The 23,995-nt window shown below is 36.4% G+C and overlaps 1 protein-coding gene and 1 pseudogene across 3 annotated transcripts in view; both read left to right on the top strand.

The window, feature by feature from the left end:
• The window catches only part of M1AP (meiosis 1 associated protein), a 64,593-nt gene that overhangs the window by 21,196 nt on the left and 19,402 nt on the right, over positions 1-23,995 (top strand). For all 3 annotated transcript variants that reach the window (XM_039852699.1, XM_039852701.1, XM_039852700.1), the window contains 3 exons: positions 553-738; positions 2,052-2,220; positions 22,526-22,699. In XM_039852699.1, the coding sequence (XP_039708633.1) occupies positions 553-738; positions 2,052-2,220; positions 22,526-22,699 (529 nt within the window). The remainder of the gene's footprint in view (positions 1-552; positions 739-2,051; positions 2,221-22,525; positions 22,700-23,995) is intronic.
• On the top strand, positions 2,734-2,852 carry LOC120594735 (uncharacterized; annotated as a pseudogene).

Genomic DNA, 23,995 nt, shown 5'->3' with positions numbered 1-23,995 from the left:
AAGTTTATTTGTTGCCCCTTGAGCTGACTGCAGGCGAAACCAAGCATCTCTTATTTACTGAAGTGATCCTGAGGAGCAGGTTATGTAGGACCTTACCAGTTCCGAAATGATCAACCACATTGGCATCCTCATTTCTGGGATGACATCACTCTTGAATAGAGAAACTCTTGGTGCTTAGACTGACTGAGAAATGAAGACATGTTTAAGAGTGACCCTGCTAGTCCTCCAGTTTACAGGCCACTCCAAAGTAAAACTAAGCAGTCACAGCTGGACCTTCCTTTGGGTGAGTGAGTTAAAACACTTGCTTTCCTATCTCTGGTAACTCCACATAATCAAAGGCCTGTGGCTGCAAGTTTTCTTCCTTCTGATGTAGGGAAGACTTGAGTGCAGTGCCTAGAACACAGTATGCATTCAGTTAATGTTGGTCACATAAACAGATGTTCAGGAAGAGAAGGGACTCCTAAGGAATGAATGATAATGATGTTAGACTACCAATTAATCTGAAACCTGGGTCACTAAAGATTTGTATCCTCGGTTCATTTTTCTCTGCAGCAAGTGAAAGGGAACTTTGCTAGGCTGCAGGCCTGCATCTCAGAACTCCGCATGTTACCAAGAGAAGGTTGTTTCAGACCACAAGGCACTTCTCTGCAACTGGCAGTAGAAGATGGGCTCCAGCAGTTCAAACAGTACAGCAGACATATGACCACAGGCACAGTTCTGAGTTACACTTCCCTGGAGGTAAGAGATGCTGACCTTAGCGGTGTAAGCCACCTTCCCATTGCAGTCCATCTAGATGCTTCATTATTTATCATCCTTATACTGTTCTCTGTTTCATACACATTGAACATAAATTTCAAGGCTAGATTTTCAGCTCCTTGCAGGTAGGAGACATGTTCCCTTTTTCCTATAACTTGTGCAAATTTTAGTACACAGCTAAGCATAGAGAGGAGTGCTAAAAATGTGGACTAAAGTGAATTATAAGGGAAAACTGAAATCAAAATAAAATCTGAATATGCCATCTGCTTTTCGATTTGGGGGACTTGTAAAGCAATTAGTAAACTGCCTACATTGGTTCTATATTTATATTTTCTGGGTACGCTTAAAATTTACAGTTGTTCTTAATCAAATCTTGGCATCAAATTGAGTAAATTTTCTTAGGATTAGCAAATGTGCAAGAGTGAAAATTTCTAAAATTCTGGAGATAATCTTAAAAATGTAATAAGTCATGACTGCATACTCCATTGAGTGTGTGGGTGTGAGTTAAAACACTTTCAGTCTCTGGTAACCTCAGGCATCAGACAGATTTTTAAAAACAGTATTTAAAAAATACTGTACTTTCATCTTCATCCCTCTTCATCCATCAAAAATGTCTAAGTACAAAAAAGAATTGCATCCCAGAGTTTCAAATTCAAGACAAAACTGCTAATAAAAACATAGAGTATATTCATTCAGGTGGAATAAAATATTTAAGTTATATACAAACACCTCAGTATTCCTTCAGGTCAGATATACTGTTCAAGAGTGAGTACATTTTAGAGTTAAGAGAACAACAACAACAACAACAAAAACAGTTTAACTGAATCCAGGAAGAGTAAGGAAAGAAATCTACGTGGAAGCATCACCAAGAGAAAGGAGTATATAGGCTTTTGGATATTCAGAACACATTTAGTGAGTAGAATTTAAGGATCCTGTTTCCTTTATTTCCTCGTAAAATCAAAGCATTTTTTAAGCAGAACAGATACTACCAGAGCTCCGAGCAATCTTAAAAAATTAAAACACGGGGATGGCTTCTTACAGGTCACTTTCTGCGGTAGACTTAGCCTGTTTGGAAGGACCTTGTGATGATCACTTCCACCAGGGCTCTCCCAAAAGAATCTGTTAAATGAAATTTGATTTTTAAGTTATAATTAAACCCTCTTCTTTGTCCTAAAGACAGTAGCCAGCCACTTCCACAGACTTCTCCTGTACTTCTCCTCTACTTCTAATCTGTTATAGTCCTCACTGTATACACCAGAGAAGGTAGACACATTGATTCTTGGATTTATTTCCAGATTACTGTTCTGACTTCCCATGCTGGAAAAGAGGTGATCAAACAATTAGAGGAAGGATTGAAAGATACAGACCTTAGCACGGTCAGGAGGCTTCAGGTGGTCGAGATCACAAAGGGAGTCCTAGAGTGTATGGACTCAGCATCCCCTGTTGAAGAGCCCAGCAGTGAAGGTAAGAATTAAATGAAAAGGTTAAAAATGGTAAGAATTTTAATGAGTAGTGTTTTTCACAAGTCAGGAAGATTATTTTCCATGGTCTTTTTATGTTCTGAAATGAAATGAAGCCAACATATTTCACTATGGTTCAGACAGGTTTCTAGGTGTTAGAGTTGAATTTTTTAACCATATTTTTAATTTAAAAAACTATATGTTAATGTAAGACCTGAAATATTACAGGTATAAGAAAATTTCTTCCTCCTCTAATCATTTTTTAAGAGATTTGGGGATTTAAGTATCCTTCCCAATGTTCCTTTATGTAGACATTCACACACACACACACACACACACACACACACACGTCCCTCTGTATCTGTAGGGGACTGGTTCCAGGACCTCTGTGATACCCAGATCCAAGGATGCTCTAAGTCCCTCATATAAAATGATGTCGTTTTTGCATATAACTTACATACATTCTCCAGTAAAATTTACATCATCTCTAGATTACTTATAAAACCTAATACAAGGAGTCTATGACCATGCCACCCTGAACACGCCCGATCTCATCTGATCTTGGAAGCTAAGCAGGGTCAGGCCTGATTAGTACTTGGATGGGAGACCACCTAGGAAGACTGGGTGCTGTAGGCATTTAAAAAAAAACAAAAAAAGCAATACAAGGTAAATGCTATGTAAATAGTTGTTATACTGTATTGTTAAGGGAATAATGACCAAAAAAAAAGTCCGTACATGTTCAGGACAGACGCAATCATCGTGGGCCTAACTACATAGTACATGTCAGCAACAATATCTTTTTGCAAATATTTTCAGTCCACAGTTGGCTGAATCCACAGTTGGCTGATTTCACAGATGTAGAACCCACAGGTAGAGAGGGCTGACTATATTTACTACTTTAATCAATGCGTACATAATATTCTATAACCTTCTTAATGTTTTGGCCAGCTATCTATGCTAGTATCTGTCTCTTATTTTTTACTGGCTACATGATTTTTTTTACTGTGTAGTAGGACCATAGTTTGTTTCATTGCTTATTAATGAACAATTTGTTTTTTTACATTTTGCTCTTATAACCAGTGCTGTATGAACAGACATGTATGTGCAGCTGGCTTCATGAGCTTATGATCAGTGCAGTCACGCAGGGCTCTGCTCTTGAGTTTTGCTGTCTTGAAATTCTTAATAATTTTTATCTTTGAATCTGTGTTTTATAAGTGAAGTTTTATGAAACAATGGAGTATGTGCCAAAAGATTAGAGTCTTGGCTCACACACTCCCTGTCTCCTGCATCTTTCTCATCTCCCCAAAATGGGTTCTCAGTAATCAGCTTCCCAGCTTTGTTGTCCTCAATGTAATGACCCCCACCCAGCAACCACTGGCATCCAGGTCCCTGCTGATAAATCTTACATAAATCACCCATAATCACCAATAATTCTACACTTCCTAGAGGAAAAAAAATCATCAAACTGAGTTTTAAATGACAAGTAGGAATTAGCTAAGCAGAGAAGAGAAAAAGGGCACTCAAACAGGAGACCCAGGGGCATGAGAAGGCAAGATGAACCAACTTTCAGAGAAGTGCCCATGTTTCCCTATGACGAGAGGCTTATCAGGCAGAGGTGGGAGTGAGGCCATAAAGGTAGGCAAGTGTTAGATCAAGGGCCATATATTTCCTAAATCCATACTAAGACATAGCATTTCATTCTAAGGTATTGGAAATTTAGAAAAAGATTTTAGTCAGGAAGTCAGGTAGAGATTCCCAAATTATGGCATTTGAGAGGTTTTTAACTGATTTTAATCTATACGGCACTCAAGTTATGGTTTGCCCTCCAGCAGGCCTTGTGGCTGTGCTGGCCTTCTCCAGGATTATGCACACAGGAAGGTGTCCGCTGTTCTAATACCTTTGATCTCCTCCTAGTCCCCCGTGGATAACCTCACTCTGCCCTTCAGCCTCTGATTAAGGGTGTGTTTCCTATCAAATTCTGACACAAGTGGATCCTTCCAGCATCATGAGGCCACTGAGATTATTCTGGTCAGGGATGGAGGGTAACCAGCCTTAGCTGTGTGGTTTATGAGCTCTCACCTACTGCACACACTGCTTTTCTCAAGTCAGTCTTCTCACTGATTGTCCTTTCTCTCCATCCCTCCACTCATAATAGCCTTTTCCTCTGAATTTCTTCCCCTATCTTCTTCCAGCCAAATCCTCCCTCCTTTAAGGCTTAATTCATGTTTGTGACTACTGTATTGATTTCCTTTTCTTTAAGACAACCACATCACTTGTGGTCTGCACTGCACAATTTAGCACTTAATTATAAACCATGTACAATTGTTCATCATTGCTTTATTGTATGGTAATTTTTTCTTTTCATCTAAATCATATGCTATTTAATGTCTTTTCTCTCTGTATTAACCTGTAAGTACCTTAGGATTAGAAATTTGTCTTACTCACTTCTGTGTCCCAGTGTGGCATATCCTAGGTTATCAGTAGATATCTGTTGAATGAACTGATGGCAGTAATACCTGTAGAGGCTGTCCTTGGTCTTCGCAGCATCCCCTGCATCCCCTGTCTCTAGTAACACCTCTACCTTCCTGGTCACAGAGTGGGCCATGACCCAGATGAAGCAATTGTAGTTCCCTAGGCCACCAATCAGAGTCCTTCCCAGTGGATTCTCAAACTGAATCTGTGAATGAGAAGCTCTTTTTCTTTCTCTTTGGCCATGGGCAGATCAGACATGCACTGTGCCCTTTTCTCCCTTCAGTGACGGTACTCAGAAAGAACTTACTGTATCTCTAATGGCACAGAGCTCGGAGTACTCTGAGGCCGCCTGATGCCTTTATTTAGAATTGTTAGTGGCTAGAACTGTATAGAAGAGCTTTTAAATGCAGGAAAGCAGCTTTCTACCTTGTGTCACTGCTGATGATTCTTCCAGTAACTTCCTATTTGCTTATAAATAATACATCATCCCATAAATTGCTGTAATCCTCTTTGTGGGTTAAGTATATGTATGATTCATGGCTTGAAATCTTCCTACTTTGCCTGTACTTTCTTCATAATTAATTTCTTTATTCTGTTAATGTTTTGCTTTACCTTGGTGTCCTTATCAAGAGGCTAGCAACAGAAGTGTCTCTCATTCTCAGAAGGATGCGTCCTCTGGAATTAGGTTGCCTGAGTCTAAATCCAAGTCTTATCACTTACTAGCTATGTGAGTTTGGGCAAGGCACTTAGCCTGTCTAGGCCTGACTTATTAATTCCTACCCCATGCAGTAGTTGTGGGAATTAAATGGGATCGCGTATGGTAATTACTTATTACATAGTAAGTGCTCAGTAAAAGTTAGTTATTTTTATCATTAATATTTTTAAATGTTTTGTCTGTAAATGGTTTAATATTTCCAAAGTTTGTTTTTAGTAGCTGGGTCCCGAGTAGACTGTGAATTACCTGAGGATGTGACTGTGTCTGATATATCTTTGTATCACCAGCATATTCTGTTCTGCCTGGCACATAGTAGATTCTCAATAAATGTTTGTTGAATAAATAAGTGAATTACTGGGGAAAAAATCAAATGATTTGGGAGAGGTCGTGGTCACCCTCTCTGACATCAACTCATAGTTAGGGACATACTCCACACACCAATAGCTTCCCTTCAGAGCCCATGAATATCATGAATTGATTCAAACACTGAATATTTACATATAACTTTTTAAACTCTGATAACCATGACCATCAATTAAATAAAAATTGTCTATACTCTACTTTTTTGAAGAAATGTGTTACAAGGAAATGTCGATATTGCAGATTAGTTTAAAAAGTAACTATGAGACTGTCTCCTTTGATTGGTCTAAATTCTGCCTTCTTTAGTGCGGCCCTGCACAGTCAGAACTAATTATTACAAAGATGACTTGGAGACTCTAAAAGATCCATAAACAGAAGAAAAAGTCAACTTAGAAATTAAGAAGGTAGACTCACATTTTAGAAAGTTTTTCAATCTCAAATGAAACGGTTAACTTTAAATCACATTTAGATCAGTTAGAATTTTTTATAAATTTTTAGCCTGGATACTCTATTATATGTTTTCTTCCAATTGTATGGTAAATGGCATGTCCTTTCATCTGTTCTGCTTGGTCTAACTTGTTCATATTTTCTTTATTTTAAAATTTAGCTGAAAGATCTTGCCTAGCGCTCTTTGTAGTAGCTTTTGTCTGGTTATTATTTTTTTTAATACAAATTATACAATTTTCAACATTGCAGAAATATAATATAGACGGTTCAAAATGACCCAAAATTCTACCCTCCAGAGATAACCACTATCGGCAATACAGGACACATTCTACCGAATTGCTTTCCCTATACATATATGGACATGGACACATGTAATTAACAATATTATTATTATTGATAAAAATGGGACTGTAGAGTAGATAATATTAAAATATTACAAAAAATGGAACTTTACAGTACCCACTGTTGTGCATTTTTATGTTTTCAAAATGTTTTAACAATCTAACATTTTTTTCCATATTGGCACATAGAGATCTAACCCATTCCTTTTAATTGCTGTGAAGTATTCCAATGTATAAATTCATCACCATTTATTTAATCATCCAGTTAGATTTTTTTATATTTTATTAAAGAACAGTGTGACCTTGAACAAGTTACTTAAACTCTTTATTCCACAATTTTCTCATTTATAAAATAAGGCTAATAATAGTAGCCACCTCAGAGGGTTTTTATGAAGATTAAATAGAACTTGCATGTCAAGCACTTAGAACAGTGCCTGACTCATGTGAGCAGTAAATAAATGTTATCTGTCGATATTAAAATAGGAGTACTAGAAGTATCTTTTTACATGTGACATTTTACTAAGAAAATTTCAGGCTCTAGTAATTTTTTATTGAAAAGAAGATATGACCATAAAATAATGTTTTGATTTAAAATTATTCATAATTCCACTATCCTGATTTCATTTTGCACATTGTCTCTCAGTTGTCCACATCGTATTTAGGTTACATAGTTATAATTCATGTATGTAATTTTTTGTTTTCATATAACATAATATTATACAATTTTCCATAGATTTTGTAGCCTTTCTTTTATATTATTTATCTATTTTGTTTCTTTATTGCTCTTAAAACAGAACTAGGAAGTGTTGGTCTAAGAAAATATGAAGAAGTATACCTCTCACAAGGGGAAGCTGGATGCCTTCTTTATCTTTCTATGCCTTTTTTACATATAAGCCAATCCTACACCTTAGAGCAAATCCCTAATGCTGGATATGGATCATAAATTTAAAATCTAGGAGAGCCTGCCAATTCCAGTAGCCAGAGTTAACCTTATAGAAGAGTCATCAATCAAAGGAATAATGCTGCTAGCTTGTTTCATCCTAAAATAAGTTCTGAGCACCAAGGAAAAGATATGTGAACTAAAAGCCACAGTCTCTTCACATACTCTAACATCTGTTTATAGATCATAATAAGAGCAACATTTTATTGAATACTTACTGTTCAAATACTTTCCGTTCTAGTTTCCACATATTATCTTATTTAACCCTCATGTAATCTAGATGAAGAAACTAAGGCATAGTGCCTTGTCTAAATTAAATTTCCCAAGATTTCTCAGTTAAGAGATGAAACAGGGATTCAAATCTAACCAGTCTAGCTCCAAAGCTTACGTGCTTAACCATTCTCTATACTGCCTCAGTTGAAAAGAACACTAGAGATAATCAACAACTTAAAAGTTGGTTCTTTGAAAAAACATAAAATAGAGAATCCACTGGTGAAACCGATGAAGGAAAAAGAAGAAAAAAGATACAAGAAACTACATTAAGGTTGGGAAAAGGAGACATAACTGCAGATAAAACTATGAATTCAGACATTTAGACAAAAATGGACAAATTCTTAAAAAGATACTAAATTCGACTTACAAATAAAAAATCTGAATTGTTTCCATAATGTACCCAATCCTAAATGGTTTTACCGTCGAGTTCTATCAAACTTTCAAGGAATATATTGCTCCAATCTTATACAAACTTTTTGGTGATTAAAAGGTAATAATAAAAAAGAAAGAAAGAAAAGAAAACACTCCCCAAGTAGAAAACCAGACAAGAACAATGTAAGAAAAGAAAATCACAGGCCAGTCCACTCAGGAAAACAGATAAAACAGTCTTAAATAATCCAGTCATATATAAAAACAGAATATAGTACTAACTAAGTTGGATTTATCCCAGAAATGCAAGGTGATTTAGCAATAAAAATGTATAAATATTTATCACATCGACATATTAAAAGGTAAAAAAAAGTTCTTAATAGATAAGAAAAACATATGATAAAATTGACATCCATTCACTATTTAAGAGAAAAATCTTAGTAATCTTAGGATAGAAAATAACTTTCTTAACTTGCCAAAGTGTATCTACCAAAAAAATCTACAATAAATACAGTTTCTACTGGTGAAATGTTAAAAATATTGCCTTCGAAAATCAGGAAAAAGGCATGAATGCCCCCTATCACCACTTTGATTTAACATTGTTGTCCTAGTCTAGTTAGATAAGAGAAATAGTAAAGGATATGAAGACTAGAAAGGAGGGAACAAAACTAACATTATTTGAAACTTATTTGATTGGCTACATTAATAATCAAAAGATTCTATAGAAAAATTATTACAATTACTGAGAGTTTAAAAAGGTGGCTGGATATAAGGTCAATATACAAAATTCAATAGCATTTCTATATTTAGAAACAAACATAGAAAGTTTAGTCTTTAAGGAAACATCTTTTACAGTAATAAAAAAGTAAAGCATTGAGAAATAAATCTTAAAAGATACATAGAATATTTATTGGTAAATGTTTAAAACTTTATTGATGCACCTTAAGGAAGATATAAGTGGAGTATGTTAATTTATAACAACATTCATTATCATAAGAATTCAGTTCTCTTCAAATTCATCTATCAATTCCAGTCAAAATCCTATCAAAGTTTTTGGTGAACTTGACAAGCTGATCCTAAAATATATATATATTAGGATCAGCTTGTCAAGTTCACCAAAAACTTTGATAGGATTTTATATATATAAAGCTAAGATAGATATTAAGGCTAAATGGTTGCCTTACCAGATAGTAAGATGATTATAAGGCTATTCTTATTATAATAGTGTCGTATTGAAACAAGAATAGGCAAATCGTCCAGTCTAGAACAGATTAGAGAGCCCCGAAACAGACAGCCACATTATATGAAAACTTGGTGTGCAGCTAAGCTGGCATAACAGAGCAGTGGGAAAAGGATGGGTCTAGTCGTTAAATCATACTGGAACTGCCAGTATCCCATATGAGAAAAATGAAATTCAATCCTTATCACATACAATTTTTAATAATATTTTAGATGGATTTAAGACAAATATGAAAGGTAAACCTTAAAAGAATTTTTAAAAATTTAAAAGAAAAATTTTATGACCAGAGATAGAAAGAGGAAGGATTTCTTACATGAGACACAAAGTTTGCTTACCAAAAAATAAAAGATTGATAAGTATGACTACTTTAAAATTAAGAATTTCTGTTCATTAAAAGACACCATAAAGAAAGTGATATGACAAATTATAACTATATTTTGAACTCGTATACCAATCAATAATTGGTATTCGGAATAAAGAATGACTGAAACTCAATTTTTAAAAAAAGACAATCTAATTTTGAAATGCATAAAAGATCTACACAGGCATTTCATGGAAGAGGAAATCTAATAAACATAAGAAAAATAAACATAAGAAAAATTCTTACCCCCATTAGTAATCAAGGAAATATAAATTAAGACATTGATAATACCATTTTATGCTCACTAGGTTGCAAAAAATTAATGTCTCACAATAGTATTGACAACAACAGAGCAATGGAAATTCTTATACACTGATAGAAAGGATGTAAATTGGTACACAATTTGTCATTTTGTTGTAAAGTAACATTCACAATATTCTATTCCTAGCAATTGCATTCCTAGAAGAATGTCTCCAGAAAAACTTTTAAAAAATGCACGTGGAGACATGTATAAGAATGTAAATACTGACATTATTCAAAAAGCCAAAAATTAGAAACCATTCAAATGTCCATTGAACAAGGCATGAGTAAATATTGCAAGGTATATTCACAAAGCAGAATATTCACAGCTACAGACAACAATGAGGATGAATCTTCTTAATAATGAGGAAAAAGCATATAATCAAAGATATGTACAGTATGATACCTCTTTATAAAGCTCAAGCAAAACTAAAATAATAAAGTATTTGTTTAAAACAATAAAGCTACTTTTAAAAGAAAAGGAATGATAAAAAAAATTCAGTTTGGCAAGTTTTCCCTTGGAGAAGATCAGGGAGAAGCATATAGATATTTTAGTAGTGTTGGTGATGTTCTACATGCTTACACTGAATAAAAGATTCATGAGTATTCAAATGTTGTTATGCTTCATAGCTTACATATATGTTGCATGTGTTTATTTGCATATAATAAAAAAATTTATAATAGCTTTCTAAAGACTAGCTAAGTAATAAACATGCCAAAACTAAAATGGCCACTGTGATCAATGCACTTTGGCATCCAGAGGGCATCGGTCCAGGTTGACAACAGTCTGCACTCGTTGGGTATGTAAGTCTTTCAGCCAGTTGCAAATCAGCCTAATGACGCTGTCCACCAGCCTACATCTCTCAGCTTGTACACAAGGATATCAAGTTCCCATTCTAAGTGCTCACAAACCATCTGTTTAATATTTTCTCCTAGACTTTGCCAGAGATCAATGTCAAGCTCTTTTGGAAAGGTATTTTATCCATATGTGTTCTCAGGAAACATCAAATGTTAACAACCCAAACATAGAAGATAAAGATTCATTGCTTCCTAAAGGATTCCACCAGCTGGGGGTGGGGGAGTGGGGCGGGAGGGGACGGACCTGTTCTATGTTTCATGCTTCAGTGCAATTTTCAGACTCAAGATAGATATTTTTCCCCCTTTCATCGTCTTAGAAAATAGGCCAGAAAATACAGCTGTTCCTTGAGTTCGCCTTTGATAACTGCATTAAAGTCATTTCCCTATGGTGTTAAGACTAAATTACAACCACTGTTGTATTTATTACTAAAGATTTTTAACACAGAGAGACATTTGTTTATTTTACCAACAGAAACCATTAGCCTCAGAAAATGGCAAATCTTCCTTCCCTTTTTAAAAATTGAATTAAAGAGTTTTTTAGAATTCAAAGGAAAATATAAAGTTATTTGAATATTAGGATTTAAAAAATTTTTTCCCCACCAACTTTATTGAGAAATAATTTACATACTGTAATTTGAATCCATTCAAAGTATACAATTCGCTGAGTTTTGGCAATTGAATATGCCCACAAATCATCACCACAATCAAGATACAGAACATTTCCATCATCCCCAAAAGATTCTTTTTGCCCTTTATACTCCATCCCTTCTTTGGCCCCCAATGTATACCGCTGATCTGCTTTTGGTTTGCACTTTATATAAATGGACTCATACAGTAAATCCTTCTTTTGTATCTGACTTTTTCTATTCAGATTTTGAGATTCATCCATGTTGTTTATACCAATAATTAGTGTCTTTTTATTGCTGAGTAGTATTATATTGTGTGAATGTGCCACATTATGTTAACCATTCACCTGTTAATGGATGTTTTGGTTGTTTGTGTCCAGTTTTTAGCTGTTGTGACTAAAGCTGCTGCAAATAATCATACACAAATCTTTGTATGGGCATATGTTTTTATTTATTTTGGGTCTTACTGTGTGTCTGGTTCATCTTTTCCCAATAATTTACCTTCAGCCATTTGTGTCTTTGTACTTAAAGTATATCTCTTTAAGTACAAAGATGGCATGTAACTAAGTCCATTTTTATCTATTCTGCTAATCTCTGCCTTTTATTTGGAGTAGATAGTCCATTTGCATTTACCATAAGTATTGCTATAGTTGAATTTAGGTCTACCATTTTATTTTTTGTTTGTCCTCTTGGGTTTTTGTTCATCTTTTCCCTGCTTTCCTGCTTTTTTTTTAGATTATGAAATATTTTTAAAATTCTATTTTAATTTATTCATTGTTCAGCTATATTTTCTTGCATTATTTTTTAGTGACTTTTCTAGGGATTATGCTATACATCCTTAACTTTTCACAGTTTACTTAGAGTCAGTATAGTACCACTTTACATAGAATGTTGAAGCCTCAGGATTACAATACCTAAGTAGGGATTAAAATGTATTCTTAAACTATTTTACAGCCCACTTTGAATTAGTACCATTTCATGTAAAATACAAAAACATTGCAACTATGTATGTTCATTTATCCCCTATACACACACTGACATTTTGTTATAGTTATTATGTATATTACATCTACATTACAAACTCCACATGACAATATTATAAATATTCCTTTAAACAGTTATGTGACTTTTAAAGAAACTAAGAGAGAAATTATCTTTTATATTGACCATTTCCAGTGCTCTTCATTAATTCCTGAGGACCCAGCTTTCCTCTGGGTATCATTTCCTTCAGCCCAAAGAACTTTAGTATTTCTTGTAGTCTGGTTCCAGTGATAACAATTCTCTTAGTTTTTATTTATATGAAAATGTATATTTCACTTTCACTCTTGAAGGATATTTTTATTGTATATAGAATTATGAAATGACAGGATATTTTTTTCTTTCAGCACATTAAAGATGTTGCTCCCCTGTCTTCTGGCCTTCTGTGGTTTCTCATTAAAAGTCACAGTTCTTAAATCACTTTCCCTTGTATGTAAAAGATCATTTTTCAGGCTGCTTTCGAGAATATTTTCTTTATGTTTATTATTCAGCAGCTTTACAATCATGTGATTCAGCATGGATTTCTTGTTCGGGGTTCACTGAGCTTATTGAATCTGCAAATTTATATCCTTAACCTAATTTGGAAAACTTTCTGCCATTATTTCTTCAACTATTTTTTTTTGTCTCATTTACCACTGTTCTCTCCTTCTGGGACTTGAATTATCCAGATGTTAAACCTTTTTAAATTGTTCCACAGTTCCCCAAGACTCTGGTTTTTTGTTTGGTTGGTTGGTTTGGTTTGGCTTGGTTTGGTTTGTTCAGACTTTTTTCTTTGTCTTCTTAAGATTAGATGATCTCTATTGATCTATCTTTAAATTCACACATCTCTCATCTCCATCTGATACTAAGGCAATGTGGTGAACTTTTTTGTTCAGATATTGTATTTTTCAGTTCTAACATTTCCATTTGGTTCTCTTTTATACTTTCTATTGCTTTTTTCGATATTTCCTATCTTTTCTATCATTATGAACATATTTTCTATTCTTCATTGAGCATAATTATAATTATGCTGCTTTAAAGTCTTTGCCTGATAAATCTAACATCTTTGTTATCTCAGAGTTTGCATCTATTGATTGTATTTTCCTTTAAGATTGGGACACATTTTCTGACTCTTTGTATGCCAAAAACATTTGGATTGTATTTTTTGACTGTTATGTACACATAACATTAGAGACTCTGGACTTTATTATATAACTCTGAGAAATGTTTGTTTTGACAGACAGTTAACTTTGTTAAATTCAAACTGCAACCTCTCATGGCTTGCAGTGGGCCCCTCACCCAAATCTCAGTTCTGTTCTTTAAACTTAAAGTGTGAGCTACTTTCAGTTTGTCCCACCTAGGGTCAGTTGAGCTTAAAGACATGATTTAGGGTTCTCTGGATCTGGATGTCTCCTTTCTTAGATTTCTCCCTCACTCTCTGGAGACTTTAGGTGCCTCAGGTTCCTTCCCCTAGTAATGCCAATGAAAGACAGAGGCCTTTCTATTGAAGTTGTAGCTTTCCTACACTGCTCTAACCAAGGCCACCCTCAGGGCAAAGGTACAAAAATGGAGCATTCATTCCTTGCTGGTCACCTCCTCCAAGTTTGAACTCCTCTCCAAAATCTACCTTTGTTCAATCTCCAGAGCACTCAAGTAATATGAGTTTATAGCTGTTATTTACAGGAAGATCAGTTTGTTAGGTACTGGAACCTAACCAGACTGGAAGGCCCTTATTCAGTCTTGATCAGTTTGGTTCTTTCTTTTTGCCTTCCTTCTATCTTCTATTCAGGTCAATAACTTCAAGTTCTCCATCATTTCTCTTCCTGTCTTTAGGAGATTATAACTTAAAAGAAGTTCTTTTGATTAAACTCCCATTATTCTCTCTTATTCCCCTCATCCCCTAATCCCCTAACACACACACACACACACACACACACACACCTACCTGCTTTACTTGACAAATGACTCGCACTGCTCCCACTCAACAACTTTGGGACGATCTGGCCACTTCTATATCTGAAATCAGCCCATCATATACTTAGCAGAAGAGTACTAGTTAGCACAGTACAAGCATTGGTAGGGGCCAGGGATAGACACAAATACCAATATAAATTTTGCATAGAATAAAGGTGGCATCATGAATCACTAAGGCAAAGATGGACTTGTTCAAAAGGGTGCTGGGACAACTGGTTATCCATGTAGAAAATATTCCAAATGGACTAGGAACCTATGTAAAGAATGATATTTTAAAAGTAGTAAAAGAAAACGTTGGCAAATTCCTTTATAATCTCAGCATAGGGAAAGGCTTTTTACCTATGACTCATAATCCAGTACAATGAAAAAAAAGATTGATTGATTTAAATACATAAAAATTAACTATATAAAAATAAAAATCTTAAGCATGGCAAAAAGCACCACAAGCAAAGTCACAACACAAGTGAAAAACTAAGAAAAAGCATATGCAATTTATATCTCAAAGGGAAAAAGGTTAATAACTCTAATAAAAAAAACACTTACAAATTGAGGGGAGAAAGACCAAAACCCTATAGAAAAATGGACAAAAGACATGAACAGATAATTCAAAGCTTTTTTAAAATGATCCTGAAACATATGAAAATATGCTCAACCTCATTCATAATTAGAGAAATGAAAATTAACACTACACTGGCATATCAGTTCTCACCGATTAGATTGGCAAAAGTTAAAAGGTTTGACAGCATATTCTGTTGGTGAGGCTTCACTTCTATACATTGCTGGTAGAATGCACGAGGGCACAACCTTTCTAAGGGGGAATTTGGCAAGATCTATCGAAACTACTTACTTTTGACTCACCACTCCCACTTCTAGGAATTCCGTACCCTGAAGCTACACCTCAAACAGTACCAACAAATGCATACACACGTATAAGATCACAAATTTGTTACATAGTCTATCTAGATTTTTGTTGGTTTTGCCTAGGATATGTTTTCGGGCTTTCTTTGATTTCAGTGTTTTTTAAAAACTTTTCCTTAGTCTACCTGGCTCCCTAGTAAGTGTTATATTCTTTCTTGGTTCCTCCTACTTTTGTTTTCACCTAGGAGTAAATCCTTCCTTCAGCTGCCGTGGGCATTAAGGAGGCAAAACTCCTTGGTCTATTTCTTAGGGTCATTCCAATAGATTTTAATGCTAGATTTAAGTGTAATGAAAACACCTCTTCCCAATCAGCTTTTCAAATTTGCATTACAATTTACATTAAATGCTTTTTGGTTTATAGAATATGCAAATTAGTTTGTGCAGGAAAAGAAGACTTTTTAAATACATTTTAAACCAAGTGTTTCCTAAGTCAAACTGTGCTCTACACTTTGAAATATCTCAGTCAGTAAAAATCAACCTCTTTTACATATGAGCTGCATTTTCTTTCAATAAAATGAAAATAGAGCTATTGAGACTCATAGATAAAATATATTTTCTTACAACTTGAATCATATGACTAAAATGTTCATGCGCAGACAGCTGGGAGGAAGTTTTCTAATCTTTCATGATTAGAAAACTTATAGTTGCATGGTGCTTTAAAGTCTACAAAGTGTTTTTAGGTGTCATCATTTTATACTCTAACAAACCCTTTGCCTAGGTATTATTATCATTTCCACTTTACATATGGAGAAATTGAGCTTAGAAGATGAAGTGACTGGTCTAAGGTCATAGAGAAAGTAACCAGCAGGCTGGCCAGAGTTAGTTTATTCTGTACTGTGAAGCATTTACTGAGCTCCTGTTGTATGCCAGATACTATGCCAGTGCTGGGGGTGCAGAGGTGGAAAAGGTGCTGAATCTGGTGCCCACAGGTATGCACACATCCTTCCCTAACCAGGACCCTCTTTGCTGCACCTGCATGATCTCCTTTCTGCTTGGACCAGCCAGGGCAAGGCAAGTTATATATCTCAAAGCAGGATTGACTGACAGCTCCTTGTCATGCAGGTTTGCTCTCATCATCCCAAATGTGTGGGGACATGGTGCTGCTTTCCCCATAGAGCAGTCCCTACTACCAGTCACAGGCTTCTGTCCTATTAGAAACACACAGGCCTGAGAAAAAGTAAATCTAAAAAGATTACTCACCCAGCCAAAGTAATTTTTCTGGAAATAGTTTTTTTCCTTGTTTATCTGGTTACTAAGGGCTAAAATATTACACCTGAAATTAGGTTGGGACCTGTCCCAGAGCTAGGGGGACCCATAGTTCCCTAGTTTGTCACTAATGATATAAATCATCCATTGTATGAAACAGAACAAAGAGCCTAGAATTAAACCTGGGGTATATAAGGTCAACTAATATTTGACAAGGGAGTCAAGAATACCCAGCGGGAAAAGGATAGTCTCTTCAACAAATGTGCTGGGAAAATTAGAGAAACACATGCAGAACAATGAAGCTGGACCCCTGTCTCACCACTGACAAAAGTTAACTCAAAATGGATCAAAGACTTAAACGTAAGACCTGATACCATAAATCTCCTAGAAGAAAAAGTCGAGAAGAAGCTCATCAATATTGGCAATAATTTCTTTGGGCATGATACCAAAAGCACAAAACAACAACAACAACAACAAACAAAAAACGAATGGGACTACGGCAAACTCAAAAGCTTCTGTACAGCAAAAGAAACAATCAACAAAATGAAAAGACAGCCTACAGAATGAGAGAAAATTTTTGCAAGTCATATATTAGAGAAGGGGTAAATATCCAAAATACATAAAGAATTCAGTCAACTCAATAATCCAATTTAAAAATGGGCGGAAGAAGTAAACAGACACTTCTCCAAAGAGGACATCATTAAAATGGCCAACAGACACATGAAAAGATGCTCAACCTCACTAATCATCAGGGAAATGCAAATCAAATCCACGATGAGATATCACCTCACTCACGTTGGAATGACTGTTATCAAGAAGACAAGAGACAACTGGTGCTGACAAGGACATGGTAAAAAGGGAGCCCTTACACAGTTGCCACAAATGAGGCAAGTGACAGACAAGCTGGACTGCCCCCAACATTGTGAGCTGCTGCAGCTGATCCTCATGCCATTGCTGATTTAGGGACAGTGGTTGAGTGACTGCATAGCTGTTCCTGAGCAAAATCCATCTGCTTTGATTACTTAACCTGGTTGTTAATAACCCAGAGCTACTTCTGTATTCAGAGAGTAGCCAGCACTGATTGTAAACTGACCTAGGGAGGCTAAGATACCATGATTTCATAGTTTCTGTAGTGGTTGTTGACCTTTTTGGGGTCATGAAGCTCTTTTGAGAACCCGTTAAAAGCTAAAGACCTATCTCCTTCCTCTACCCCACCAAAATATATGTATACACATACAGGTGAAATTGTATATAATTTCAGATGGGTACCCGTGATACCCATATGTGAAGCCCAAGAAGAGGTTGTATGAAGGTCATTTCGATAGAAATAGGTCCGGCCTATAGGTCAGGGCCTTTGTGGGACTAGGGAGGATGTGCAGGCCATTTTCTTGGACCTCCACTTTAGGCATTCTATGTCAAGAGAAAAATACAGTCATTAAAGGTGCATGTATGTGTGTTAAAGTGTTTATTTCTCCCATTTAAACACATTTTTCGTTTTGTAACCCTGTTTTTAGGTTGACTTCTGAGTAGAGCTGCTTTAGGCATTACCTTATTTTCAATGATTAGTTTTTCTCATTATTGTAGCCCTTCCAGAAAAGCTGAAAAAGAGCTCAGTGAAGGATGTCACTGCTTGTGGCCACAGGGGGGCAGGGTAATTCCAAAAACTGAATGTGAATGCTGGCTGCTGGGTAGACTGCTGTGAACCAGACCTTCCTCACTTGTCTTCATCACCCAGACGCTCAGAGCTGCGCCCACGTTCCGGTAACCTTTTTATTTCATACCCTCGGTGGGACTCGGCTCATCTCGTGTCCGGTGCACTGCTCCCCAGTCCATGTGGGAGCTGCTCTTCAGTATCTGAGAAATTGAGAAGTCTCTTTCTCAGCCCCCAAATGTAGCACATTTAGTTGTACTGGTGAGGAACACAGTTCTAAGTGTCGGGGAGGAAGCAGTCACCAAGGGAAGTGATGGGCGGGGAGGGGAGAATTTAAAAAAGGAAAGCACATTCTTATTCTATAAATGCAAATGACTTTGTTGACGAGAGTAAAGGAAGAAAATGCCATTTGTTGGACCTACCACATGCCATTCAGAGATAATCATCTTACTTCGTATGCCTCGCTATAATTGTGACATAGGTTGTACTATCCCCACTTTGCCCAAAGTCACATAGCTAACAACTTTCAAGTCAAGATTCAAACCCTTGTCTTTCCACTACCTCCCATCACCTTTCAAAAACTCACAGAAAGAGAAGAAACCCCTTCAGGGGAGACAATTAACAAGTGTAATTAATATTGACCAAATGAAGCCCACAGATCCCCAGGGGATGCTGATTAAAACCGAATAAGGGAGGATATAATTAAGCATAATTTCCTGGACAGAGTCAGCTCTGCGCTGAATTCTGGGGGAGGCACAGGCCATGGATTGACAGAGTAATAAAAGCACTAAGGAAGGAAGGAAGTCATGTGACAAAGGAGACGAACTTAGTTGAAGCAGAAGAGTTACAGGAAAAAGTAGTGAGAGCCATGGAGGAGGGAGCAATTGTTTAATTTGTTGTTTAACTTAACAGGCATTTGCTAAGCTTCAGCTCTATGTAAGCTACCCGTGCGGGATGGGATTACAGAATCTCAACGGGTAGAGATGGAAGGAATCGTATAAGCCATCATAGAAGAAGGGAAGGGTGTGGTATTTGAGGAATGATGAGTATTACCAGTAACATAGGCTGAGTGAGGGTAATAAAGATGACAGCAGGAAGGCAATATGTGCTCTTTAGCAACAATAGGATCTGATGAAACCACATTTTAGAATTAACTGGTAGCAGTATGTAAGTACTGGAGAAGGAATGGAGTTTGGTAGGACAGCTAAGAGGTTACTGCCATGATCCAGGCACAAGGAAAGGAATGTCTGAACCACTGGCAGAGGAAATGGAAAAGACATTTTCCCTCTAGTGTGTTCTGCTTAACACATTAGTAGTTAACTTGAACAATATGACTGTCCCTGAGAAGCTGCTAACTCCCTTCTGAGCCCGAAAAACTATAGACTCAAACCCAAAGTACAGTGTCTCTACGAAAATTACATGAGAACTTTTTCCAAGGAAGAAGCTCTGCTCTGTGGCTTTCCCAAGAACCTATAGGTTAAGAAGTTGGACAGAACTTCAGGAATGTTGATGGGAAGTCTGCAGAGAAGACCGGCATTTTCCTTGAGAGACGCCATGTTTCAGGCTTGGTCCTTCAGCTTTGCAAGATCAGAAAATTATTTTGACAGCCTCTCTCCAAGATAGGCTTACCTTATCTAGCCTAAGACCAAAATATAAGCCAGAATACTTTTATCCAATTACATTTAACATTCAATATTATTTTATATTAGTTTCAGATGTACAGCATAGTGGTTAGACATTTAAGTAATTTATGAAGTGATCCCCCCGATAAGTCTAGTACCTGCCTAGAACCATTTATAGTTATTACGATATTATTACTATATTCCCTATGTTGTACTCTACATTCCCATGACTGTTTTAAGCCAGGATATTTTAGAGGGAGAACCATAACCATCATCATCACCAGGAAGAGCAGAGACTTAACAGACACATCTTGGCATTGGGGCACATCATTGAGCCAGCAAGCCCTCTCCTCTGAGCCATGCCGTTCTCTGTGCTTCGTTTCTGGCCAACCCCCTCTGTAATGTTCATTCTTTGGATAAGCCAGTACCGTGCATAGGCTCCAGCCAAATCTTGCTGTGGTCAGTAAGCCATTCTCCTTTCTTTAGATCACTGTTTTTAATGGACCTCACCGTTCTGTGTTGATTTTATGGTTTAACTCTGGGAAAACTCCTATTTTTATGTCCAGATTCTCAGTGGGAGATAACTTTGCTGTTGTCCCCTTATACTGGCCATGAGAAGACTTTCTACCCTTTCCCTGGGGAGAAAAAAAAAATGAAATACTTATTTCTCCTCTCCAAAATTCCATTGTTGAAACTCTAAGCAATATTATCCTCTCTACTTTCTGAGATCCTTTGCTCAGTTCCATTTCAGTAGTTCTGTATCTGCCTTCTCAAGCTTTAATAACTATTTTGCCTCCCTGAGGAGAAGCTGTTCAGTCATTTTCATATGCCATTCAAGTCAAAGTCCAGGTTCAAAAAAATTAAGGTTTTTCTTGTTTTGCCTGTGACAAAATAAGGTTCACATTATTAAAAAAACCTTTCTCCTTACTTACAAGGGACATTTCTTTGACAAATTACTTTATATTTATCACTATAGCACCCTAAAACATAATGGGACAGATGAGAGTTTAAGAAGAATGGTCAAAAATAGTGTCGCTTTATAACTGCAATAAATATTCCTTTGAAAAACATATATACAATGTTGCTTTATAAACTCCTTAAAGAGTATCATTAGATCTTTGTACCTGGTATTTTATCTTCTATGTAATACACGATGAATATTTCTGCCTAAAGAAACGAATGAAATAACTAATTAGCTAATGAATCCTCATAGTTATTCACAAAAAACAGTAGAGTTTTAATCCTACCGGTCAAAGAGAAATGCATTTGGTGCCCCTTTTCAGACACAGAACTAGTCATTAAATATGACATGAAGTCATATAAGTCTCACCACACCTCCTGTGTGGGTACCAACACGTTGGACTGAAGCCCTTTGTTCCCTGTAAAGAGTCTGCCACCTCTGCATACTTGTCCTCAGGAATGTCGTTCTAGAAATAGACCAACCTTCTCCCTGGGATCCATGAGTCATACACAGAAGTTAATTCATTAGAGCAACCGGCTTTTCTTAGGCCCTTTGTAAAAGGATTTCAGAGAGTCCCTCACAGTCAGGCAAAAAAATTCGGGTTCCTCTTCACGTTCTTTCCAGCTCTTGCCTCATTTCCTCTCTCTGCACTTCCCCACCACCTAATATTTGGCTTTTACTGACATTTACCTGCATATTCAGAACCCAACTCCTGAGCTAGCGTTGCCTGAAGCAGGAAGTAGCCCAGCAAAGCCTCCTCACCCACCCACCCAGCTCCATTCGTTCAGATTTGGAATCAAATCAAATTCCACCAGACCATCACTGTCTTCTTGGCTGCTGATCGCACTGTGAGATACAGCATGCCAATGGCAAACTTGCGTAAACTGTGTCAGAAGGTAAAACTCGGGAGTTCATCTTTTCTTTTTTTCTTTTCATCTTTGTAAAATTTATTTTTTTATAACAGAAGTAATAATTGAATACATTTTCACTATGAAACAACAAAAAGCTGAAGTGCCACTTAACTATTTAATTTGCATTGCTATATTATTTTATTGCTGTTTTTGTATTCTAGAATGTTTTTAAATACATGATTTCAATAAAATTCAAAGAGTATAGAAATATGTATAATAAAAAGGAATGTATCTCAGAACTCAGTCCCATTTCCACTCCTGTCTACTGCTAACAGTTTGATGGTAGCCTTCCAGACCTTTGAAAAATGCATTTATATACATGTGTATGTACTTAGGCCAATAGTTTTATTTTTATGTAAATGGGCTCATATACACATTTGTTATACAACTTCCTTTATTCACTTACTATCTCCTAGCTTTTCATTTCACTACATTTAGTTTTACTTTATTTGTTAACAGCTACATAATACTCCATAGTCTGAGTATACCGTAATTTATTTAGACATTCCCTTATTGCTGGGCATTTGAACTGCTTCCTTTTGGCGTTTTGATTATTTGTTAGTGCAACAATGCTGTACCGAACATCTTTGCATATGTCTTTTTATGTACTATCCAAGAATGTCTGTAGGGCATATATCTGGAAGTAGAATTAATGGGTCAAAAAATGTGTGCATTTAAATTTTGCAATTTCAAAATTTACAGTTAAAGAATTAAACACTTTAACCACTATTTCCTTTTCTTCTGCAGAGAGTTCTATCCTGGAAACTGACATTGACTTTCAGACTGTAGACAATGATATTGTCAGCATGGAGATTTTCTTCAAAGCCTGGCTACATAACAGTGGAACAGACCAAGAACATATCCATCTTCTTTTTCCTTCACCGTCCTTCGGCAACATTTCCAGAGGCACAGATAATCCAAGTATACGCCCCCCACCCCACCCCAAAAGACATATTATGTAGGCTATGATCATCCTAGTCTAGGATTTGGAGTCTAGATTGGTGAGTCATCAGACTACAGAATAGTTGAGGTTTAGGGATTAGAGGAGGATTGGACGAAGTTGTCCAGTGTAAGCATATGGAATAAGGAAAGAATTTCTAAAAAGTGACCAGTTAGAAAACTGAATGTAATTAAGTCCAGACAGCAAGGAACAGTTAGTTAAGAGGCAAAGACAGCCACCTCAATAGTTGGGCAGTAGCTATACTACATAAGAGCACAGTGAATCATATTTTTCCCAAATTTTTATTTTTTAATGCAGTAGCTATTAATGACATTATAATTTGAGGCAGGCTGGTACCTCAACATTATCAACAGGGCCTATGAGTAGAGGAAAAAAACCAAGACTAAACAAGATTAAAGAGAGGTCTTTTGAATAGGGAGACATCAAATCGAGGGGAACTAAAGCAACTACAAAGGCAGGCCCCAGGGAGGATATCTAGAGGCCCGAGACTACATTCCCAAAGCATGTCCTGGCAATTCTGGAAGCCTAGAGATCAATCCAGTGTTCTGGACATGCCAGCAGGCCTTGGATATTGTTCTGGCTGGTATTGATGCTTCATTCCAGGTTCCTCTAGATGACACAGATAAAGCCATTTCTAGTCTCATATTCCCTTTGAAGGTTGGCTCAGGACCCAGGTGGCAGGGCCTGCAAATGGGGCCATCAGTATAGTCAGCCACACTGAGTTTGGAAAAGTTGATTCCTCAAGGCCCAGCTCTGAAGGAAAAGTACCAAGGCCTGTATTCCCTTTTAAGAGTGGGAGTTCAATGAGAAAAAAAAATGGGTACAGATTCCCAGCCCCAAAGGGGAAGATACACTTTGGTCCTTTCTTTCTGGAGATAACCATCAGTTCTTTATCCCACCACCACCCCCTATTTCAATCTAGGGCCTGGGATACCTTTGACAACTTACCTGGATTTTAATCTGTCTTTCCTTCTATAAAATCTTCTTTTCAAGATCTCCTCTCCACCCCTTTTGTCCAAGGCTAATAGTATCAACTGTTTCCTGTCTTATCCTCTGGAATTCACTTCTTATCTCTTTTCCCCAAAACACTATGTTAACTCTTTCCTTTGCATTATCCTATTTCATCTTCACACAACATCATGAGGCAGGTAATGTCACCATAATGTCATTGAATCTAAGATGCTATCAATTATAAGATATACCAATATTCTGTGTAAGAAAGAATTACTTAGAAAGAAAAATACTGCCAATTTAAC

Source organism: Pteropus medius, unplaced genomic scaffold (genome assembly GCF_902729225.1).
Source record: "Pteropus medius unplaced genomic scaffold, Ma_sr-lr_union100, whole genome shotgun sequence".
NCBI classification, from domain to species: Eukaryota; Metazoa; Chordata; class Mammalia; order Chiroptera; family Pteropodidae; genus Pteropus; species Pteropus medius.
Note: the sequence above shows the minus strand (reverse complement) of the source record. Positions and strands in the feature narration are given on the sequence as shown.